General features: G+C 36.7%; 1 protein-coding gene and 1 long non-coding RNA gene across 2 annotated transcripts; one reads left to right on the top strand and one right to left on the bottom strand.

Moving 5' to 3' along the window:
• Nucleotides 1–1,691: 1,691 nt before the first annotated feature.
• Nucleotides 1,692–21,831, top strand: LOC141416357 (uncharacterized). Its single transcript, XR_012441103.1, has 3 exons — nucleotides 1,692–1,820; nucleotides 20,746–20,824; nucleotides 20,999–21,831. It is a non-coding gene; the product is annotated as an uncharacterized lncRNA (long non-coding RNA).
• LOC109676080 (olfactory receptor 7A10-like) lies at nucleotides 7,685–8,494 on the bottom strand. The gene has a single exon (XM_020152597.2). It carries the CDS (start codon nucleotides 8,492–8,494, stop codon nucleotides 7,685–7,687), a length of 810 nt encoding a protein of 269 aa, XP_020008186.2.
• Nucleotides 21,832–23,396: the final 1,565 nt, after the last annotated feature.

The following is a 23,396-nucleotide window of genomic DNA, read 5'->3' on the forward strand; positions in this document are numbered from 1 at the left end:
GAGACAAAGAGTTGGAGGATCATGGTTCAATGCCAGCCTAGGCAAATTGCTCCTGAGACCCTGTCTCAAAAATACCTGATACAGAAAAGGGGTGGCAAGTGTTTCAAGTGGTAAAGCATGAAGCCCTGAGTTGAAACCCCAGTCATGCCAGATAAAGGCAAACTGTGTGTCAAAAGAGTGGCAATGTGGGGCCTCTCTACTTTCCAGTCAAGTTTTCTAAACTGCTGTAAAATGTCTATTTTCCCCTATAGACATTTTCCCCTAATGTCTATTAGGGGAAAATGAGCAGTTGCAGACTCATTCCCATTATTCCAGATGACTGAGAAATATGATCATTCATTCAAATGATACGAAGTTATTTTCAGAAATTGTCATGGTGCTCTATGAGGTTGGTAGCCTGAGGTTGAGAAGGAATGGAAACTCCACATTCAAGCACATTCTGAGAAGGGAAATGAGTGTGGCAGTACTACCTATCAGTGCAGTCTGGAAGTCACAGAAATGTTCTGTTAGTCCTTGAATTGGTGACTTCCAAGGTAGAGAGAAAGGAATTCCCTTTAGGCCCTAAAGTGACCACGCGGAGAGGAGTGATCTGGCCGAGATTCTTTATTGCTGGGTGGGAGAGGGAGAGAGCTGAGAGAGAAGGGGAGAGAGAGAGAGAGAGAGAGAGAGAGAGAGAGAGAGAGAAGGGCAGGTGCTTAAATACCCCTCAGTGAGACACGGCATTATCTGATTGCTTAGGATCTTATGGTTCATGCTGATTGGAGGTTGGGGCAGAAGAAGAATTCAAGCTAGACTTGAGGCAGGACCATGACCCTGGGAAACAGAAGCTTAAGGGTGCAGTAAGAACTGAAATCTATCGGCACCATTATTGCCAACACCCTTGATACATACTTTTCCATTAATTAATTTAGTGATTTGTTCATTTACTAGGCTACTTATTCATTTATTATGCTGGTGAAGAACCCAGTGGCTTATGTATGCTAGGCAAATGCTCCATGTTTTGAATTTTATTTTGACGGTATATGAGAGAAGATACTTCCAGAGTTGTTGTACCAAAATGAGGCAACTGTCAAGCAACTTGCTAAGTGTCAACATGTCCACTGGGGGTTAATGACTATTATTGAGAAAAATGAACTTGTTATTTTTTCTTTTTGGTGTTGTTGCTGTTTGAACTCCTGGCCTCACACTTGCTGACAGGCACTCTACCACTTGAGCCACTGAGCCAGTTCTGTTTTGTGTTGGGTGTTTTCCAGATGGGGTCTCTAGAACTATGTCCCTCTGCTGTGGCTGGCTTCCAAATACAATCCTCCTGATCTCTGCCTCAGTAGTAGCTAGGATTGTAGGCCTGGGCCACAGGTAGCCAGTTGTTATTTTCTATGTATTTACTTTATTAATCCAGCCATCCTTTTTTTCCCAAGGAGACCAGCTGTCAGGAGGGTGAGGATGTAGTATGATGAGTTTCCGTTGCTTTACAACTTGAGCCACACCAGCAACAGGACACTTGCTATTTAAAGGTAAACGAACTTGGCAGAAAACATTCCATCCTGGGCTGAAGACTGGCGCTCACCCACGTGACAGCCCTCACCTGTTGCTCAGGAAACGGGGCGGGTCATAGAAACTGTCAGTCAAAGCCGCAGGAAGCAGGAGGGAGTTGCTCCGCAGGGCTGGCGGAAGTACGTCACAATCCTCACTTTCCGAGTCACGGCCTTTTCCTCGTGGTGAGTGAATGGGGTGTTCAGCCTGCAGAGCTGTGACCTGCCTTGATCTCCAGTGACTGTGGGTCCCGCGGGGAGGACTCAGTGCACGGGAAGATGGCCATGGTGAGTATGGCTGGCCGCGGAGACAGGGAGCGGCTGTCGGTAGCGGCCATGGCGGCACTGGGCCCAGGTTCCCTCCTGGCCGCGGGGTGGGGCTGGCCTCGCAGCCTGGACCCCGGCGTCCTGTCCCGGGCCTGCGCGGCGACCTGGGCCCGACCCGGATCCCCGTGTCTCTCCACACCGTGCGGGGACGAAGGGGTTTCGGGAGACTTCGCCCGTGGAGTCGGGCGGGGTGGCCAGTGGGCTGTCGGGGATCCCCATGGTGTTTCCCTGGACTTTCAGATGATTTGGAGGCAGCGTGTGGCGGGTGGCCCCGTCTGCTCAGCCAAGCCTGCCTTTTAAATGGTTTCTTGGAGATAGATCCTGCTGGGCTTGAACATAATGTCCTACTGCCTCAGCCTTCTGAGTGTAGGGATCCGACATGATTTTGCGTTAGACTTATCTATGATATATATTTCAAGCCATATTATACAAGTGCATATCATATAGCTGCTTTAAAAATGTGATTAAACAATGAGAAACAACATACATTTGCTTTGTGCTAACTAGTTTAATAGTTTAAATGTGCACTTGGATTTGTGGTGTGGATTGGATTAACCATCTGGGCAGTTTGCTTAGACTGGAACCATCCTGTTCAAAGTGCACTAGCAGTTGTTTGCCGCTAACTCACTCCTGTAAACCTGGCTACTTGGGAGGCGGAGATTGGGAGGATCAGGGTTTGAGGCCAGTCTAGGGAAATCGTTCCCAAGAACTGTCCTCCAAATTAACTGAAACAAAATGGACAGAAAGTGTGGCTCAAGCTGTAGAGTGCCTGTTGTGCAAGCCTAAAGCCCTGAATTCAAACCCCAGTCTCACAAAAAATAAACGAGTAGATAAATAAATAAAGTATATTACCTAGTAATAGATTCACTGAATTCTACTTCTCTGGGCATGTCATTTCTTCACCTTCATATCTGGAAGCTTGTATTGTATTGTATTCTTGGTTCACAGTTTTCTTTTCTTTTTTTTTTTTTTAGCCATGTGAATATGTTATTCCTCTGCCTCTGATCTTCCTTTTCCTTCTCTGAAAACCAGTGTGGGTCCTATTGGAGTTATACCTAATGAAGGATTTTGTCTTGCTGCTTAGGAGATAGCTTCACCTACAGTATTTTTGTTACCCTGTGACTTTACCGTTCTTGGAGTTGGATGATATTCCTTGGTGTGTAATTCAGTACAGATTCCTCTTCAGTTAATTTCAAATTAATTTAGAAGAATGGTAGCTTTTACTCTTCAACTATTATTTCTTATATTTGTCTTATTTCCTTTTTATCTTGTGCATATTGTTGCTTTTAAATTATCTCCCAAATCTCAGTTTCTGTTGCATTTCATTAAAATTGTCTTCACTCTATTTGGAGTGCAATGTCTGTGTTGATGAAAAATTGCCATACAAGGTGAGTACAGTTAATGCTACTAATGTATCAATTAAATATGGCAAGGATGGGGCCAGAAAGATGGCGCTGTCTGCACTGCAGCCCTCCTCGTGGCTCCTGAGCACCTCTGCAGCATGGTGAAATGTCTAGGTGTGGGACTGTCTGCAGGCTGTCCCAACTGATTGAAACACTGTCTGACCTATGCCCCATGGTCATCCTGTGGAGTGTTCCATCAAACAGCATAACGAAGATATTTAGAGTACAAAAGAAGCAATGTACAGGAATAAATATTGGGAATCCTAATATAGTATGCTTTATATAATGAGTAGCAATTTTTCCGGATTTACCAATCTTTTGAATTGTGAATGTAAGAGGAAAATGTTACATGGGTATCTACATCAAGTTACCATTTGTTGTTCGGTATCATTAGATGAAAGAAATTAAAACAAAGGAAAAATAGTTAGGGTGGCTACTGCAGATGTAGATCAGTGGGAGACGAACCACGTAGCAGGCTTCATGCTCTTTGCTCCATCTGCAGCCCCCCAAAAAAATGAAAGAAAATTTTGAGAAGGTCCATTTTTTCTTTTGTGCTTCTTACCACATAGGTGAGTGTAAGGAGGGGAGTAGCACCTTGATATTTCTTTCTGGCAGTACTTGGTTTGAACTCAGGGCCTTGTGCTTAGCAGACCAGACCACTACCACGTAAGCTACTCTGCCAGTCCACTTCATTTCTTTAAAATATGATTTTCTTTTCATGTACCAGGCTTTCTAGTAGGTGCTGCAGAAGTAAGCCAAATATTCCTCTCCTCTTTAAGCAGACATTCTAGGAGTGAAGAATTAGGATACAGAAGTAAAATATCAAGGATGGAGAAAACGCAAGGTAGTGGTACAGAGAACCAGTGCTTTTTCAGTAGTGGCGAGAGTTACTCTCAGGGTTGGTTTGGTGCCTGCCTACATGTATTTACAGTGAAAGTCTGTCATTTCCAAGGTCTGTCTGGGGTGTTGCATGTGTGCATCCATTAAACATGAAGTACTTTGTTTTCTTGGTTAATATCTTTTGTAGCACCTCTGTTTGTATCTTGACATGCTGAGAGTGGATATTCTTGTCTCTTGCCTTATCTTAGGGCAAAAATGTCCAGTGTTACACCATCAGTGAAGGTGAGCTGCTGGTTTTTCAGAGATGGCCTTATATCAACTTGTAGTCAACCCTTTAGCCATAACTTATGGAATGTTTTCATTTCGAAAGAGAACTGAACTCAGTCAAATAATTTTTATCCATCATGATGATCCTGAAGTGTTTGCAACCTTAGTCTACCAATATTACATATTACTGTGTTATTTGTATTTGACTCCAAGGACAAACTTCCTTCAACTAGGCCCTGCCTCCTAAAATTTCTACACCTCCCAGAAGTCCAAAATCTATGAACGCGTCAATCAGTGTTAGCCTATTGATGAGTAGAGCCTATATAATCCAATCACCACCCAAATGTTCCACCTGTGATTACTTCGGCAGTGGGCACCAAGCCTTGAATGTATGAGTTATTTTCTGTTTTTGGGGGGGCAATACTAGGGTTTGAACTCAGGGCTTCATCCCTTCTGCTTAGGTGCTCTACCACTTGAGCCATTCCTCCAACCCTTTTTTTGTGTTGAGTGATTTGGAACCAGGGTCTCATGGCATATAGAGTCTTAATCCCAACTAGTCTGTAAAATTATTCAATCAATTCAGTTTCTTCTGTGTGAATGAAAGATCACCTCCAACTCTTTATATCCTATACCTTTCTTCTCACAGCAAATTGTTCTGTTTCCAGTATATTTCCAGTATAATCTCTCTGTGGACATGAGGGTTTATGGTAATACACTATGCTAGAACACATATCATGGGTTCTTTTGAGATAGCAATTTCATGTCATTTGTGTATATAGCCAGTAGTGGGAGTACTGAATCACATTGTACATTACTGAGCACCAAGATCCTGTGTTAGAGACAGGTGTAGGCATGCTGAGTCTTCCCATCAACAATGCTCCATCCAACTCAGTTCTGATTTTAGTTTGTCAGAGAATGATCTCAAAAGCTCAGTTTCTGGCTAAACTTTTATAGTGGATTCTTACATACTTTCTTCGTGATAGGAACACATTTATATACCTTGGATCCTTGTACATAAACTTGGGAAAATTTACTTAATAATTCAGTGTCTCTGAACTAAGCAATCACTTAAAACTTGTAGGTAATTGCCTAAAATATAGCAGTGGTTCCATAGATGGAATTAAATATGACCATATCCTCTGTGACCCATATCCTCTGTGACCACTGTTAAACTACAAATCTTCCTTGGAAGAGGAAGTATGTCCAGCATTACCTTGCTTCTGACAGACAGCAGTGCTGATGTGGAAGGAGTCATCCTCCCAAGGTCCAGGAAGGTATGAAAGTGCTTGGAGTACATTATTATATCCTGTGTTGACCTCTTAAGTACCATTTCTTATCCCTCATGCAGAATCCAGTAAGTGACATGAAGTACTTGTACACTCTTTTAAACTGTGTTTCACTATGCTCCACTGTTGGATCTATCTATAAAGATGATGCTTCTTGGTGTATCAGTGTTTCCTGTGATACAGAAAACTGTTGCAAGTGAACAGAAGTATTAAATGCTTATGTGTCTTTTTCTGCCCCATATAGAAATTGTTTGATGTTTCCTGAGGGTACTGATAGTACCTTAAGTGACAGGAGTGCACACTCCTCCTATGTTGCTCCCATGCTATGGTGGCAGATTTTGAGCCCTTGGAAACACCGTCCCCCATGGATATTGAGTTAAAATATTTCATTCAACCTTACTCTCTTCTCTAAGATCATTCAAGTCTCATGGCAAATGTCAAAGGAGTCATTGCCAAGGTAGGAGAAGTATTTAGGATTTGAAATTTTCTTTGGCAGTAGAATATGGTGAGATGGATAGTGTGCCTTCAGGGGTCTAATGCAGCATTTACGCATCTCTGTGTTGGCATATTTTTAGCCATGTGACAAATCCAGGAGACAGCTGGAAGAAGAGTGGATATGTGGAGGAGAAACCAGTGACCCAGCCAAAACCAGTGTAGATCATTCAGCTGTCCACCTCTACTGTATACCCACAGATGACTACAGATGCATAAGGGGACCACTGGGCTCAGGATATCTTCCTAATACTCACTTTGATTGTTTATAAAAGTATTTATTTAAAATATGTCTTTCTCGTAATGCTTGCTATGTAATAATAGGCAACCCTTAAGGGAAACATGAAGGACAGTTATAATAATCTATTACTTTGTATTTGTGACAGTTCCTCTGATATTAAATACAGATTTTGACTGTTACTCTCTTATGCAAATTTATTTATATAAATGTATTTTAAAATGACTATGAGGAGATTACTTTCTATGTAAAAGAACATAGATGATTGTTCAGGAAATCTTGACACTTGAAATCACATTCTGGGTAGGAATCAAAGGTCTCCTGTGAATTGTGCTTGAAACATGAAGATTAAAGTTATTTCTGATCACAAATATGAGGGAAAATAGGCATTATTTATATTGTTTAACATCACCCATTCAGTGGTAACAGAAAAATTCAGAAAGGACAGGAACTTTCATTTAGAACAGTGGAACAATTCATTTTTATTGGCAGACCTGAAAGTATTTAAGAAGATATAGACAGCTGTTTCAACAATAAAATGTAAAATATGGCAATCCTCAGTGAATAAATACATTTACATATGAACAGTAACATTTCACATTTCAATGATTATGTACAGGGTGAAAAACGAAATCCTTTCAATAGAAATACAATGTAAGAAGAGGGAATTTGTTTCATCATGTTTCAGTTCCTCTCTGATCCTTAGGACCAATTAGGAGACTGTTGTTTCAAATCTGTCTTTGCATTTGGCATCATGCGTTTGATAGTTAGATTTTTAAACTATTTATGGTAAGTACTGTGGGCAACAAGCTGAGTAATAAAACGATGATGAGAAGAAAAGCCCATGATGAATTCTAAAATACACCAGCTTGCTAAAATCTCCATTATTGGGAATGTCCCTTAAGTTAATGTGTGAAAGAACGATGGATCCACAGGTATAAAACTGGGTCACACAATTTCCTATAGTAGAGAATCAAACTTAGTTATCACATGTATTTTTGCACATGTTTGGAGAATACCACATGACTACTAAAAGTAGAAAAAAAAAACCATTCTTTACTATAGAAATGAGAGGAAATATCCTTTAGAAATTTATGTGCCAAGCAATAAATTACTTTAAGAAAGTATGAAAGTAATACAGAGGAACACTATTTACATTTCAGAGAGAAGAGAAAGCTCTGTAAGCTGGGCTGCATACATTTTATGAAGAAGTTGAAATTAAAGAGAGACTCCAGCAAAGAAACAGGAGTGAGAACTACTTCCAAAAGATGGTCAAAACAGGGTTACTTCCCTAAAGAGTCATTTAAGGGCCCTTGCCATGTCCTTATTCCTCAGACTGTAGATGAAGGGATTCAGCATGGGGGTGACCACACTGTACATCACTGAGGCTCTTGCTGTTGAGTGTGAGTTTTGGGTCACAATAGAGCTGAGGTACACTCCAAGGATTGTACAATAAAATAAGAGGACAACTGACAGATGAGATGCACAAGTGGAGAATGCTTTGTACTTCCCCTGAGCTGAAGCAATTTTATGGGTGGAGGAAACTATCTTGGAGTAAGAATAAAGTATGCCAGTGAGAGAACCACCACCCAGAATTCCAGCTATCAAATTCATCACTATATTATTAAGAAAAGTGTCGGAACAGGCAATGTGAACCAAGTGATCAGGTTCACAGAAAAAGTGTGGGATTTCCACATCTGTGCAGAAGGACAGCTGCAATAGCATGAGGCTTTGGATCAGGGAATTCAGGACACTTGTGATCCAGGACACCAGCACCAGCAACCCACAGAGCTGGAACTTCATGATGACTGTGTAGTGCAGTGGTTGACAGATGGCCACAAAGCGGTCATAGGCCATTACAGCCAGGAGGAAATTGTCCATCCCCACAAAAAGCAAGAAAAAGTACATCTGTGTGATACAGCCTTCATAGCTAATAGCTTTGTTCTGTGTCTGGAGATTCAGCAGCATCTTTGGGATGGTGGTGGAGGTGAAGCTGATGTCCACGAAGGACAGGTTAGAGAGGAAGAAGTACATGGGTGTGTGCAGGTGGGAGTCTGAGATTGTGGCCAGGATGATGAGCAGGTTTCCAAGCACAGTGGCCAGGTACATGAACAGGAACAGTCCGAATATAAGGGGCTGCAATTCTGGGTCCTCTAAAAGACCTAGAAGAAGAAATTCTGAAATCCGTGTGTGATTTTGTAATTCCACATGTTGTAGGTGACTTCATAGAAAGAGAAAGATATGATCACTTTTGTTATCATGTCCTGTTTAGGAGGTCTACTGTGTCATTTCTGATTATGAATTTCTGTTTTTGGATATATACTATGGATGTATATATCCATGAAATGTTAACTATTCTGCAGTTTTAATGAGCATTTTTAGTGGTTCAGGTTTAAACTCAGGGCCTCATGCTTGATAGGTAGGTGCTCTACTACTTGAGCCATTCTACCAATCCTTCAAGAGGATTTTTTATGCACTTAAGGAATGTAAATACAGTTCCAGACATGTTTCTGGAATTGAAAAAGTAGTGACGTTTTGTTGTTCAAATAAAAACACCCCACAATCCAAATATGGAGAAGGAATAAAGGAATACAAAGAAATTAGAAAACAGAACTAGAACATGATTTTGAATATTTTCATTTAAAGAAATGATGTATGTTCGGGAAGGGATATATTTGAACATGTTGCAATGTACACATTTATTAGAGCATCACATTTTATCTCATAAATATGAACAGTTTTCTGTATCTGAAACCAAAATTTGATATGAGATTTAACATTTCAAGGAAGGAAAAAAGACAGGTAAAGAAGAGGAAATTTGAACAGATTTAGAGACTGCTTGAGCTACAAGATATTATGCAGAAGTGTGTGAGACAGCAAAGACAGGCAGCACAATGGGCATTATCCAGGAATCAAAATTCAGAATGAAAGTCTAGTGATGACCAGAGTGAGCAAGATGGGGGTGAAGGAGAGATTCTGTCCTGGAATGTGGAGGAAGGAGGTAGCCTCCTTGCCATAGTACTGCAGAAATACTAAGATTTTCAAGGTGCAGAGTCCTTCATTCTTATGCTGTCTGTTTCTATATTTGTTTTGTGGAATAATTAATATACGGTAACTGCACATATACAATGTATACAATTGGGTGAGATTTGACACATTCAATCACAGGTCACACCATCACTGCAATCTTTTCTTTAGACACATCACTTACAGACTCTTCTTCACACATCTTTTGTTCCTTACTTTGTTCCACTTTTCTATTGGAATAATACAGATAACATGAGATGTCTTCTCATGGTAAATTTTCAAGTGCACAGTATCGTATTGCTAATGGTTGTCATGGTGATGTACAACATATATCTGGAAATTAGTCATCTTGAATAGTGATAACTTTATACCCATCAATAAACAACTTCTCACTCCCCTTCCTCCACCACTCTATTGCATGCATATGTGATTCTGACTAGATTGGATAGTTCATGTCCATAGCATTTTAATTTCAAAGGCATTGTACGGATCAGAGTAGGTTGCTCCTTATTCCCCTTATTATTTAGGATTCAGCATGTATATAGTGACAGTCACAATTCGGCCAGATGAAGACTATAAGTAGGGGAAAATTAAGGAATGTTAGAGGAGTGAATAATATGAAAGTATATTGGATCTGTGTATGGAGATGGCATAATGAAATGGCATAACTGAAATGCACGGTTGCATGATAGAAGGTAAGAGTAAATGTAGATTAAAGAACAAAATATTAATGGGTGAAATACCCCTTTGAACAAAGAATATACACTTTAAGAATAAAGGACAAGAATGCAAAACAGTTCCTATTAGGGTTGGTTGCTAGTTGGGGCTTGAAGGGATAGGGTAAAGGGGGGTGATTATTGTCAATGCGTTTTATGCAATTAAACTTGTTGAATTCATTATAAGTGAGGGGAGAAGAGGATGAGGGAGAATGATGGTGAATCTAACCAATATAAATTGAAAGCATATATGGAAATGCCACAATGAAATTCCCTCAGTAACTCAAAAATGATAATAAAAATTTTTATAAAGGAAAGGATAATTCAATGCCAATTTCCCTTTTCTTCATAGGTGCAAAACAATCCTAAATGAGTTACCAGCAAAATGAACTCATCAGCATATTAAAATGATTATTCCCTTTTTAAAATATTTGAACTCCCAGATCCTAGTTCTGAGGACAGTTCAGTCTGTCATTACCTCTATAATATCCTCTCCCTGTCATGATGTGAGCACTTTCTTCATAAAATTCATCCCCATGGTATTTATACTATATAAAGATTTATTGCATTTTTTCTGTCTTTGCCATTTAATGAAAGCTACCATTGTGCAATGATCTTTCCTTCTTGTTCGTATTAGTACTTTCTCAAAGGTTAAAAAAAGTAGAAAATGTAGAAAAGAATTAAGATTTTATGGACTGAAGATGATGAAGTAAATTGATTCAAATCAACTGCTTTAAATGAATTTGAAAATATGAAATAAATTCTCCACCCAAATATTTAAGATGACAATAAGTTAATCCTATCAAAATGAGTCTCTTATACAAGATTTCATTGGCAAAGACATGGAAGAAACACAAGAAGACACTTTTGTAGAAACTGGGTGAAATTCTATAGAAATTAATTTTACTCTGCATGAACAGGATTTGATTCAAATATATTTTGACACTTTACACATGGAAATAATGAAATTAACTAATAACTTATGAAACAATTCTAATAGCTACATTTATTAATTAAGCACACTGTCCCCATAAAAGGAAAGAAATTTAAGAAATAATATGGAGAGTTATTGTCTCACTCTTTCCTCACAGTACCATGTTATGATAATTATATACATTGTGCAGAAAGATCTCTACAATTATAGCAAAGTTTCTCTATATATGGCTATGCTGTTAAATGATGTTGATGATCTTCAATTGAATACAAAACCATACATTGTAGGAGATGGCAGAGATGATAGCTACAGATGAAAATAAAACTGATCTCAAAGGATAAAAATTTAGCAATAAGAAAACACATGGATACATTTGTAAATGCTACAATGTACACCAACCCAGCACAGCAATAAAGGGAAAAAAAAAAGAAAAACATGTATGTGATAAGATGGCAAAAGCCATAAAAGGAAACTGATTACTGGCTACTAATGAGTATTCTGTAGGACTTTCTGGATGTTAAAATAATTAAGGTGTTGTGTCCTCAGTATTATTGAGTAATTTGACTGTACAAAGTTTATTAACTGTCACACGCCTCCTCTCTCTCTCTCTCTCTCTCTCTCTCTCTCTCTCTCTCTCTCTCTCTCTCTCTCGGTCTTTCTCTTTGCCTATATGTATGTATGTATGTATGTATGTATCTTTCTATCTACCTATCTATCATCTATCTACCTGTTTGTGTATATCATCTACCTATCTGGAGATCTAAATAGCAAATAGAAAACTTGCTGGAAAAACATCTTATTCTTCCTTTGAAAAATGAAATAAACACATAAAGTCTCCGTAAAAGCAAAAAATTACAGAAATAATTTGGAATTGCAAAGAGATGGAGAAAGCTAACAATTCACAAAATATATTCATTCTTAGCATGAATGATAGAATTGTTAAATAATTTTCTTCTATGAAATAGAACTTATTTTTCTCATGTGAATTTCAAGCTTGAGAGAAGACACTGATATGTATGACTTACACTTTGTTGTTGCAAGATCATATGTGAAAGGCATTCAGTCATCTGAACTTTGTAATGAATACAGAAAAATATACACTATATTAAAAACTGAAGAAATAATGTCCTCACTTCACTGAACATGCCAGCATTTCTAGTATTTAATTATCTTCCTCTGTAATTGCCAAAGCTCCTCAGACAAGCTCTAATTTTATTGGGAATACTTTATATCACATGTTCTTTCACCCCCATCCACTTGGATTTCATCATCATATAATTGTCGACAATGATCAGTGTATTGCAGAGTCTACAAGACAATTCTTTTAAAAATGTTAAACAAGATCACAGTTAATTCAACACTCAACATACACAGGAACCTCTCTGTTACAGGTTTAGTTGGTCCTCAGGGGACAGTTGATAAATTCTGAATCTTTCCTAGGGTACCAATCGGGGTCACAGACTCACCAGAATGGAGCACCCAAGATGAAGCTTTCATGTGGAAATCTCGATTCCTCCCTGAACGATGATATTGTAGACTGAAGCTCTACCTAGACAAAATAAACAGTAGGAACCCAAGCATTCGTTCCCTAATGAGGCTTTTAATTCTTTTTTTATAGGTTTCAATGTTATCATTTTGTTTATTATATATAAATTTGTAGCACATCATGTTTTTATACCACAGATTTGATGTTTGAAGAATGAAAGCCTGATAATGCTTAGCTCTGACAAGAATAATGCAAGAGAAAGAATATTATATTTTAAATTGAAATGATATGTATAAGTTAAACTCCAATTTAAAAGAAATTCTAAATTGGGACATAACCTATTCTAGGTATGAATCAGTCAGTAACTGGGCAGAATTAAGATAAACATCATTCAATTTAAATTAAAATTTCAGTGTTTCACTGTGATTCAAATAAAAATAAACACCACATACACAAATAATAAAACAATCTTAACATCACTTTTTGTTACTTTCTTCTTTCTGCCTTTTTAATTATTGTCATTTATTGTTGTAATGGGGTTAAATGATGACATTTACTATTCTTACTATTTATATAGGATTTTAATTCTGAAACTTACCATGATGTCCTGTCCAGTTGAAGAGTGTACCTTCTGAGAGAAAACACCAGGGGCTGTATTTATGCCTCCCTGCCTGCTCATTAGGTATATTTCCTCTTGTTACTCCAACTCCTAATCACTTCATTTCCCCATGGGACATTGGTATGAATAGAAAGGAAGTTTTTCTGGCTCGTGCTATGATCCCTAGAGATCGGGTTAATAATGAAGTGAATCCAGTCTTTATGGACTCTTGGTGCACTATCCTGACTTCTTGAATTCTAACATCCACAGTGTTTCTGGCAAATCCTTATTTCTAATCATCTCCAAAGTCTGAAGCATCTGACTTTGCTAGTTTCCTTGAAATTCAAAATCCCATTGTATGGAAAGCTCACAGCTCTTTACAGCTTCAGAAAATTTCCATTCCCTTTTCATCAAGGGAGACAATGATATTCATTTGTTGTAAAATCATGTGATGATATCACAACCCTTAACTTTTTAAAAATAAATTTTATATATTTTCTGGAATGACTGAGCAAGTCATGTATGTGTGCATTGCCACACGTGGTCATAAGCTATAGTTTTTGTAGGGAAGACACTAAATATCAAGTTTAATATATTCCCAAAACATAATATATTGGTAATTATAGTCGTCACCTTATAGAGTAGATCTTTTGAACTTATTCCTCATATCTAATGGTCATTTGCATCCTTTGATTTACATTTCCCTAGCCACCCCATGTCAACCATCTCAGTCCATAACAACCATCCTTCTAATTTCTATTAAACCAAAGTTTTAGGTTCTAGATGTTAAGTTGTGACATTTATGTTTCTCTCTCTGGCTTATTTTTACCTAAATAATGACTTCAAGTGACATACATGCTGTCCCAAATGATAGAAGTTCATCAGTTTTATGGCTGAATCTGAATTCATTGTACATAAGTACTGCATTATCCATTCATCCATTAATGGACAATTGGTAGATGTCCTGTTTTGGCAATTTTGAATAATGCTGCACTGACTATGAAATTGCAGGTGTCCTTTGACTTAGAAATTGCATGTATTCTAGATGTATACCAAGTAGTGTGATTACTGGAGCACACTGCAATTCCATTAATGAGCACCATGGTCCTATGCTAGAGTAAAGTGTAGGTATGTTGAGGCTTCTCCATCAACAATGCTCTTACAGAATTCAGTTAAGATTTTAGGTTGATATTGGAATGAATAGTACAGTTTCTGTCTAAAATTTTACGAGTGATTCTGATTTTATATACTTCCCTCACAATAGGAAATCATACATTGGCTCATTATGTATAAATGTGAGAAATTTTATTAATTATGCAGTTTATGTGTGAACTACATGATAATTTAAAGCTTATAGAAAATGACCTGGATTATGGTAGATTTTCAGTAGATAGCAATCATGACTATCACTTTACCCTTCATTTTTTATGCTTACTGTTAAACCACAAATCTTATTTGGGACAGGAAGTCCAAAGCATTACCTTGCTTCTAGGAGATAGCAGTTGTGATGGGGAAGGGGTCATTTTCCTGAGTTACAGGAGGGTAGCAAAGTGCATGGAGTCCACAATTGCATGCTTTGTTGACCTCATGGGTTCCATTTCTGACCCCTTATGCAGACTCCAAATAGGGCCATTAATTCCTTGTAGAACATTGAAGCAGATTTTACAATCCTCCACTGTGGTTATATCTGTAAAAATTATGCTTCAAAATATTTCTCCTGTTCCTTTTATTCCCCTAGTTGAAAGGCAACAGAAGTATGAATTGCTTGCTTGTTGTTTTGCCTCAGAAATAGTTTGATGTTTCATGAGGGTACTGATGGCAACTCAAGTAACAGGATTTGGACTTGGATAAGTGGGTGGTTAATTTCTCAGGTCAACTCAACTGGCTTGAGCAATGCCTAGAAAATTGGTAACTCATTACTGATAGGTATGTCTGGGACACATTCACAGAGAGGATTGGCCTGTGATTCAGTGACTGATTGTGGAAGACCCTCTGAATATTAGCGGCACTGTCCAATTCTCTAGGGTCACATGGTAAAGGAGGGCACAAGAAAGGGAATCAATCTAACCTGCCCTCTCATTCTTCCTTGTGGAATAAGGCATTCTAGTCTCTGCTGCTGTCCTCAGATATCAGACCTAGTTTCTTTAATATTTGGACTCTTAATAATGGTACCTTCAGCCATATTGGGACATGCTGGAAATTAGCCTTGTCTGCACAGTACAAGATACTTTTTCATATTTGATTCCAAGATAACTTGTATATGGGCTGGAAAAACTGGCTAGGAAGGTAGTGAGGAGATGGGTAGTGGGAGGTTGGTAATGGGTACCAAAACTGTTATTTAAAGTGAATAATTTCTAGTGTTCATTGTGTAGTGACCATACTTCAGAATAACCTATAATATTATTTATTAATAATTAGAGAAGTTTGAAAGCTCCAAACATAGTGGAATGAAATACTAACAATTACTAAAGTAGTTAACACTGTTTAATCAGTACACATTGTGTATAGGTATTGAATGAAATATACAGCACCAACAAATTATGTGAAATTATGTGTATTAATGAAAAATTAAAAAAATTGAAAATGTTAACTACTATGACTTGATAATTTTATTCTGTAGAATTATACCCTGTATCCATAAATTTAAACAGGTACAATAATAATAATTTATTAAAACTAAGGCTTCAGATTACATAATTTTTAAATGTAACCATGACCATCCCTTCTGTTTTCCAATAATTTATTTGAATGTCTATAAAACTGATGCTAAGAATTAATTATATGTCTGTATACCTGTGTACAGATGATTCTGTCAATAAACATAATGTAAGTTGAAAATGTCTTGCATGTATCATGAATTCAATCCATGTAATCTGTAAAACAACATAGTTTATCAACACTGTGTGCTGTGAAGAATTGGTTTCACTCATCAAATCATGTGGTTTTCTTAGAGCTCATTGCTATTGAGCACTGCACCACACATCACTGGTCCAGGAAAGATAAAAAAAACCCAAATTGTCAAGGTAGGGTTTTCACTGAGTACATACTACTGCTATCTCATCAGAAAGTCTAAAAATCATATACTTGTACTTCATGAGCTCAAACATTTTGTGATTCAAAATTCTGATCTAGCAAAGAAAAGATGGTTTAAAGGTGGCACATTTCACACACAACAAAAGCAGCACTAAGTGGGAATTTTGTAGCTATGAATGACTATGTTAAAAATGCAGAACAATCTCAAATAAATATTATAACCCAATGATTCACATAGGGCTCCTAGAAAACCAAAACCAAACCAAACCCCAAAGAAAGAGATGGAAATAACTAATAAAGATCATGGACTTGATTAAAGAAATGAAAATTAAAAGAACAACTCAAAGAATCAATGAAACATAGAGTTAGTTCTTTAAAAAGATGGACAAATTCTTCACCAAACTAACCTAAAGATGGAGTGAAAAATCTCAAAAAGAGATGAGAAAGTGAGTATAACAACAAAATCCAATGAAATTCATAAGATTATTATGGATTACTTTGAAAATTTATATTCTGTTAATCTGGAAAATCTAGAAGACCTGGATATATTTTGAGATGCATATAACCTAAAAAATTGAACCAGAAGATGTAAATCTCATAATTAGATCTATAATATTATAGTACACACTGAAATTGAAGCAATAATGAATATCCCAACAAAGATCAGCCCAGGGCTGGATAGACTCACTGCTGAATTCTACTGGACCTTTAAGGAAGAATTTATACCAATGCTCATCAAACTATTCTATTAAAAAAAGGGAAAGAAATCTATCAAACTCATTCTATGAAACAGTATGACTCTAATACCAAAACCAGATAGAGCCATAACAAAGAACATTACAGACCATTTCCTTGATAAACATAGATGCAAAATTTCTCAATAAAATAATTGCAAATGAAATTCAGCAACAAATTAAAGAGATAATATACCAAACAAGTTTGTAACATTTCAAGGATACAATGGTGATTCTACATACACAAATCAGTAAACATAATACAAGACATAAATATTAACATGGTAAAAACCACATGATCTTTTCAATAGACCAGAAAAAAATCTGTAACAAAATTTAGCATCCTTCCATTATGAAAACCCTAAACCAATCTGGATTAGCAGTCTTTTTCTGTAGCACAATAATGGTTATGTATGATATCACATAGCCAACATCATCCTTAATGGTTTCAGGTTTTTAACTGAAACCATTTCAAGTAAAGTCAGGAATGAGGAAAGTGTGTCCATTCACTACTTTAATTCAATATTGTGCTTGAACTTTTAGCTATAGAAATAAGGCAAGAGAAAGAAAAGGGTAGAAACAGGCAAGAATAAGTCATTAATGAGTACTAAATGAGTAGAGTTTATGATTTCTAATAATTTTTGGTAATGTTTTAGAGTCTTTTAGGTACAGGATTGTGTCATCTGAAAATAGGGATTATTCGACTTCTTCCTTTCCTATTTGAAGCCCTTTTATTTCTTGTTCTTGTCTTACTGTTGCTGCTCAGAATTCCATAACTATAGTGAATAGCAGTGTGATAGCACTCATTCTTGTCTCATTCCTGGTTTTAGTGGGAATGGTTTCAGTTGTTCTGTATTTAGTATGATGTTGGCTATAGGTTTGTCATATATAGCCTTTATTATATTGATCACTCCTTCTATTTCTAGTTTCTTCAGAGCTTTACCATGAAAGGGTGTTGAATTTTGTGAAGGGATTTTTCTGCATCTGTTGAGAGACTCATGGTTTTCATCCTTGCTTCTGTTTATATGCATTGTTACATTTATAGATTTATGCATGCTGAACCATTCTTCTATCCCTGTAATGAAACCAACTTTGTCATGGTGTATGATCTTAATAATATGTCGTTGAATTCTGTTTGCCAGTATTTTGTTGATAATCTTTGCATCTATATTCATTAAAGAAATTGGTCTGAAATTCTCTTTTTTTGCATGTTTATTGCAGTTTACAATGACGGTTATGCTGGTTTTGTAGAATGAGTTTGGTATTGTTCCTTTCCTTTCTATTTCCTAGAAAAGTTTAAGGAATATTGCTATTAGTTCTTTAGAGATTTTGTAAAATTCGATCATGAATTCATCATGTCTAGATCTCTTCTTTGTAAGAAGGTTTTTTATTACTGCCTCAATTTCATTGCTTGTAATAGGCCTATTTTGGTGGTTAACAACTGCTTGGTTCATTTTTGATTGGTTACCTGCATCTAGAAGTTTATCCCTTTCATACATTTATTCCAGCTTACTTGAATAAAAGTATTCAAACTACTCTCTAATCATCCTCTGGATTTCAATAGTATTTGTGGTTATATTCCTTTTTTCATCTCTGAGTTTTATTAATTTGGGTTATTTTCACTTTGTTTTGTCATGTTGGGTTAGGGTTTGTTGATCTTGTTAATTACAGTTCTTATTAAAATGTAAAATGGTAAGTAAGTGCATGAAGAAATATTTACATTTTTACCCATAAATAACTGAGCACGTTTCCAAAATTTGGACCAGTAGTGATAACTATGGGAGGAGGAAAAGAAATAAGGAATGACAGAAAGTGAATAACAATGAAATACCTCACATATCTATAGGAACAAGACACAATGAAATAAACTGAAAATTGTTGAACAACACAGGACAAGGGGGAAAAGGGTTCAGTAAAGCAGTGGAGGGGGATTAGCTGACTTAAGCACAATGTGTTTGCAGGTAAAATTAAAATTCCCACAGAACAGTGATCAGAAAATCAAATAGGTCATGGTAAGGGGAGGACACCATATTTGCCTTCCTTCACCATTTCCTTATGCCCTACTCCCTCCCACTGGTACACACACACAGATAGAATCTACCTGTCCTTGTTTTAAAAAGAACTTTTTTTAGTTTATAAAAGGGGTTTTGTTGTGATATTTACATAAACACATGTATTATACCTAGAATTGGTTCATCCCCTCCATTACTTTCCCTCCTGCATCATTCCCCTACTTTTGGTGATTTCTACAGATTTCCATTATGTTGAGCACACCATCCCTGATATCTCAAAGAAATTACTAATTCTTCATCAATAAGATAGTGATCTATAGTCATTTAATGTAAAAACATGAATAATGTAATTATTGGCTTTATACTTTATCCAAAGCAATTTAAAAATATCATCTTTATCTCTAAAATATCACTATCATCTAGTCATGCATTTATACATCATTTGAAAATTCACAGAGACATATTCCCCAAAATTAGCATCTAAGAAAAAATATCTGGTTCAGTTTTCCTAAAAGTCAACTCATTGTGGTCCTTAGTGTCATAAGCTGCTTTCTACATTCCTATTAACTTTATTCACCATCTTTACATTCTTCATTTACCTTTACCTCCCACTAGTACTCAGATGTCTTGCTGAATATCGGGGAAGGCTCACTTGCTGCATTGGGTTTTTCGACGTGGGAGTCTCACAACATAGTGAGTCAGTATAACAATCACAATTGTCACAACCCCATATTGCTGATACATTCCACATGTCTGGGATTCTACACTTAACCTATTTCTTTCCCCTAGTATGTTTTCCACACATTTGAAAATTTATACTCCTATTTTCATTGTTATTGCTCTATATTCTCAGTCATTCTCCAGCTTGAGTCATTTCACAAACATTTCTCTGACATCTCAAGCCACCTGCCCTATAAGTCATCCATGTATTCATTGTTTCAACAAATATCAAATAGGTATATTAGAGAGTCAGAGCATGTAAGTCCTAACCTCATGGCATTTTCTTTCTCTTATGGACTGAATATTTCTGTCTCCTCTAAGGTTCTTATGCAGGGGTTCTAACTTGCAATTGGTCCAAGTGATCTGATTTCTTAACCACTCTGAACTCCATTTATAGGAATGTAGAGAGGAGCTTATGACACTAAGGACCACAAAGAGTTGACTTTTAGAAAAACTGAACCAGATTTTTTTTCTTAGATGCTAATTTTAGGGAATATATCTCTTTGAATTTTCAAGTGATATATAAATGCATGACTAGGTAATAGTGATATTTTAAAGATAAAGACGATAGTTTAAAATTGCTTTTGCTAAAGTATAAAGCCAATAACTGTCACATTCATGTTTTTACATTAAGTGACCATAGATAACCCTTTTATTGATGAAGAATTAGTAATTTCTTTGAGATATCAGGGGTGGTGTGCAAAACATAATGATAACATGGGGGGAATATTAGAGACTTACTCAAGATAAGTTCATCATACCTAGACTTTAAGGAAAATCACAGAAGGCAGAAGAATTATTGTAAGCTAGAAATAAAGAAGGATTCATTAGACATTTAACTAGGTATTTTGGGAACAGAGAATTATCAAGAAAAAATGCTTTGCATGCAGAGCCATGTCCTGTGGAGATGTGCTGAATATTGGAACAAGAAGGAAATGTGCTTAGGGAGGAAAAATACAGATCTGTGCATATCATCCAATCTGTTGTACAAGGAGATTGCAACCTTAGCCTAGAATGAGACATAGTTGTTTCCTTTGGAGATCTCATCTGGTTCAGGGACTAATGCTCAACTCTTCCTGCTATTCTATCTTGATATATAGATTCAGTCTCCACTGTCAACCATCCAGGATGTGATTTGGACTTCCATCCAGTGAACTTCCATTCAAAAATCCCAGCCAGGTGAGTCTTGAGAGTCCAGCAGGTTTTGCAGGAGTGCCTCTGAGAGATGGAAGACAAGAACATTTAACTAAGGTCACATGAGCACAATGCAGCCCGGTCCAGAACTGAGAGATGTCTGCAGCTGTTTGTTTGCATATTTGATTAATTCATTGATGTCTTTATTTACCATTCTAGAAAGGGATGTGAACATTGAACTCAGCAAAGCAGCGTCATTGTTGAATGTGAAGTGATGGGCATGGAAGTCTGTTAGAAGAGGGATTTAGAGGCTTCACCTGGGTTCATTGTGACTAGAATGTGTGTTCCAGAACATTTGTGTTTAATCAGGTGGAAAATAAAAAGTGCTTTACCTGTGAAGGGAATGCAGTGACATGAGGCTGTTTCTTATTTTATGAGATGGAACAACTTTTCCATTGGCTCATTGTTATCTTCTGCTCATTTTCCACAGCAGCATTTCAATGGAAGTTTTCAGTGTATTGTTATTATAGTGAATTTTGGAATGGTATTTGACCCTTAAATATTTAAACTTATTTATAGGAAACTGTCTATCTGTTTTCCTCTGAGTTTCTTGACTCATTAAAGGTGATTTTTCTTACTCAAGGTTTTTACATGTAGTTTTCTTAACGTGCTTTTAAAATGCATTAATTTATACTGATGTCTTTAGTTCCTCTGATTTTTGTTAAGACATGTGAGATAGGGGAGAAACTTCATTTTTCTCCAAGATACATAGCAATTTATGTCACCTTTTATTTCATTATTCTAGTTGCTTCAAGTAAATTAAAACATAACCTTGTCATGTGTTTAATATCAGTATACACTAAGACATAATTCCTAATATATTCCACAGATAAAAATTGAGTTCCTAATTTGAGGATAATTTTCATTATATACTTTATTCCTATCTTTGACAATTTAATTATTAATGTTTTCCATTAGAATTAAATGGTATTGGTGATATATATCTGGTGTCACGTAATGCTTGATGCTTAATACAGTTATTTTGAAGCCACTTCATTTAGTCTTGTTTTATTTTCTTGTCATTCTTTTATTTCAAAAGTTCATCTAGTTATATTCCCAACAGTGGTAATGCTGGATCATATGCTGGTTCTATTTTCAGTTTTTTTGTGGAGGTTCCATACTATTTTCCATAGTGGTTGTACAAATTTCTTTCCTCAGCAGTCATGAGGGTTCCTTTTCCCCACTTCTTTGCCAACATTTGTTGTTGATTGTGTTCTTGATGTTAGGGTTTTTAACAGGAGGGAGGTAGAATCTTAGTGTGGTTTTGACTTGCATTGCCTTCATGGCCAGGGATGGTAAGCATTTTTTCATGTTTTTTTAGGTATTTGGACTTCCTACTTTGAAAAGACTCTGTTCAGTACATTTAGCCATTTCTTCTTCATTGGTATGTTGATTTTTGGGGAATTTAGTTCTTTGAGCTCCCCATACCTTAAGATCAGTTACTTTCTCTTTCTCTCAACCTCTTTCTCCCACACTTTTTCTTTTCCTCTACCTATGTCTTTCTATATTCCCACTGAGCATTTTTGTCTGCACACACAGATTCCTTGTATATGAAGCATCAATTTGCCCACTTTTTTTTAATCATTGTTATCCACCATTGTCCTTGTTACCCTTCTTCTTTCTCATCCTTCTAGTCACACTGGTTTCCTCTTTACCTTGAACATTTTAATCAGGGAATTTTCACTGACCACTAATCCTGCCAGGCACAAGGAAATAAAGAGGACTCTGTGGATCATACATTGTCTTCCTGGAGACTCTTTTCAAGTGTCACCTGCCTGCTGGCCTTGCCTGAAACTCCAGTAAAAATAACACTGCCTATGAACTCTCCCCTTGTATCCCTTTTCTTTCTTGGTAGGACCTCAATATCCCAAATAAAAATCTCAATTGAAAGCTTGGCAAACAGTGTGGAACAAGATGAAAATAAACAGGAATGGAAGGCAAAGTACAAGAATTAGATCAAACCATAGAAAATCATGAAAGAATGTGAAGAAAATATGAGTGGACACCATAAAGAACAAAATCAATGACTCAAAGGTGGAGAAGAAGAAGAGATACAAACTAAAGGCTTTGACAACCTATTTAATAGAATAATAGCTGAAAACTTTCATAACTTTGAGAGTCACCCAAGTGCAGGAACCTTAGAGAACACCAAACCATCAGGACCAAAAAAACAAACACTACCAGACACATCATAATCAAAATGCTCAGCACGTAGAACAAAGAAAGGATACTGAAAGCTATGAAAGACAAAAGAAAAGTCACATAAAAAGCAAACACATTAGAATAACAGATTATTCAACTCAAACTTTAAGTTCAAGGTCATGGAAAGACATAATTCAGGCCCTGAAAGAAAGAAACTGTCAACCTAAAAACTAGTTTACCCAGCAAAACGATCCTTCCCTATTGAAGGAAAAAACTAAAACCTCTCACAACAAGGAAAAATGAAAGGAATGTGCAACCACCAAGCTACAGAAGATACTTAAAGGACTTTTACATATAGAAGAGACAACAGTGAGAAAAGTAGACCCAAGAAAGAATAAGCCCTTTTGAGCAAGCA

Source organism: Castor canadensis, chromosome 14 (assembly GCF_047511655.1).
Source record: "Castor canadensis chromosome 14, mCasCan1.hap1v2, whole genome shotgun sequence".
Taxonomy (NCBI): domain Eukaryota; kingdom Metazoa; phylum Chordata; class Mammalia; order Rodentia; family Castoridae; genus Castor; species Castor canadensis.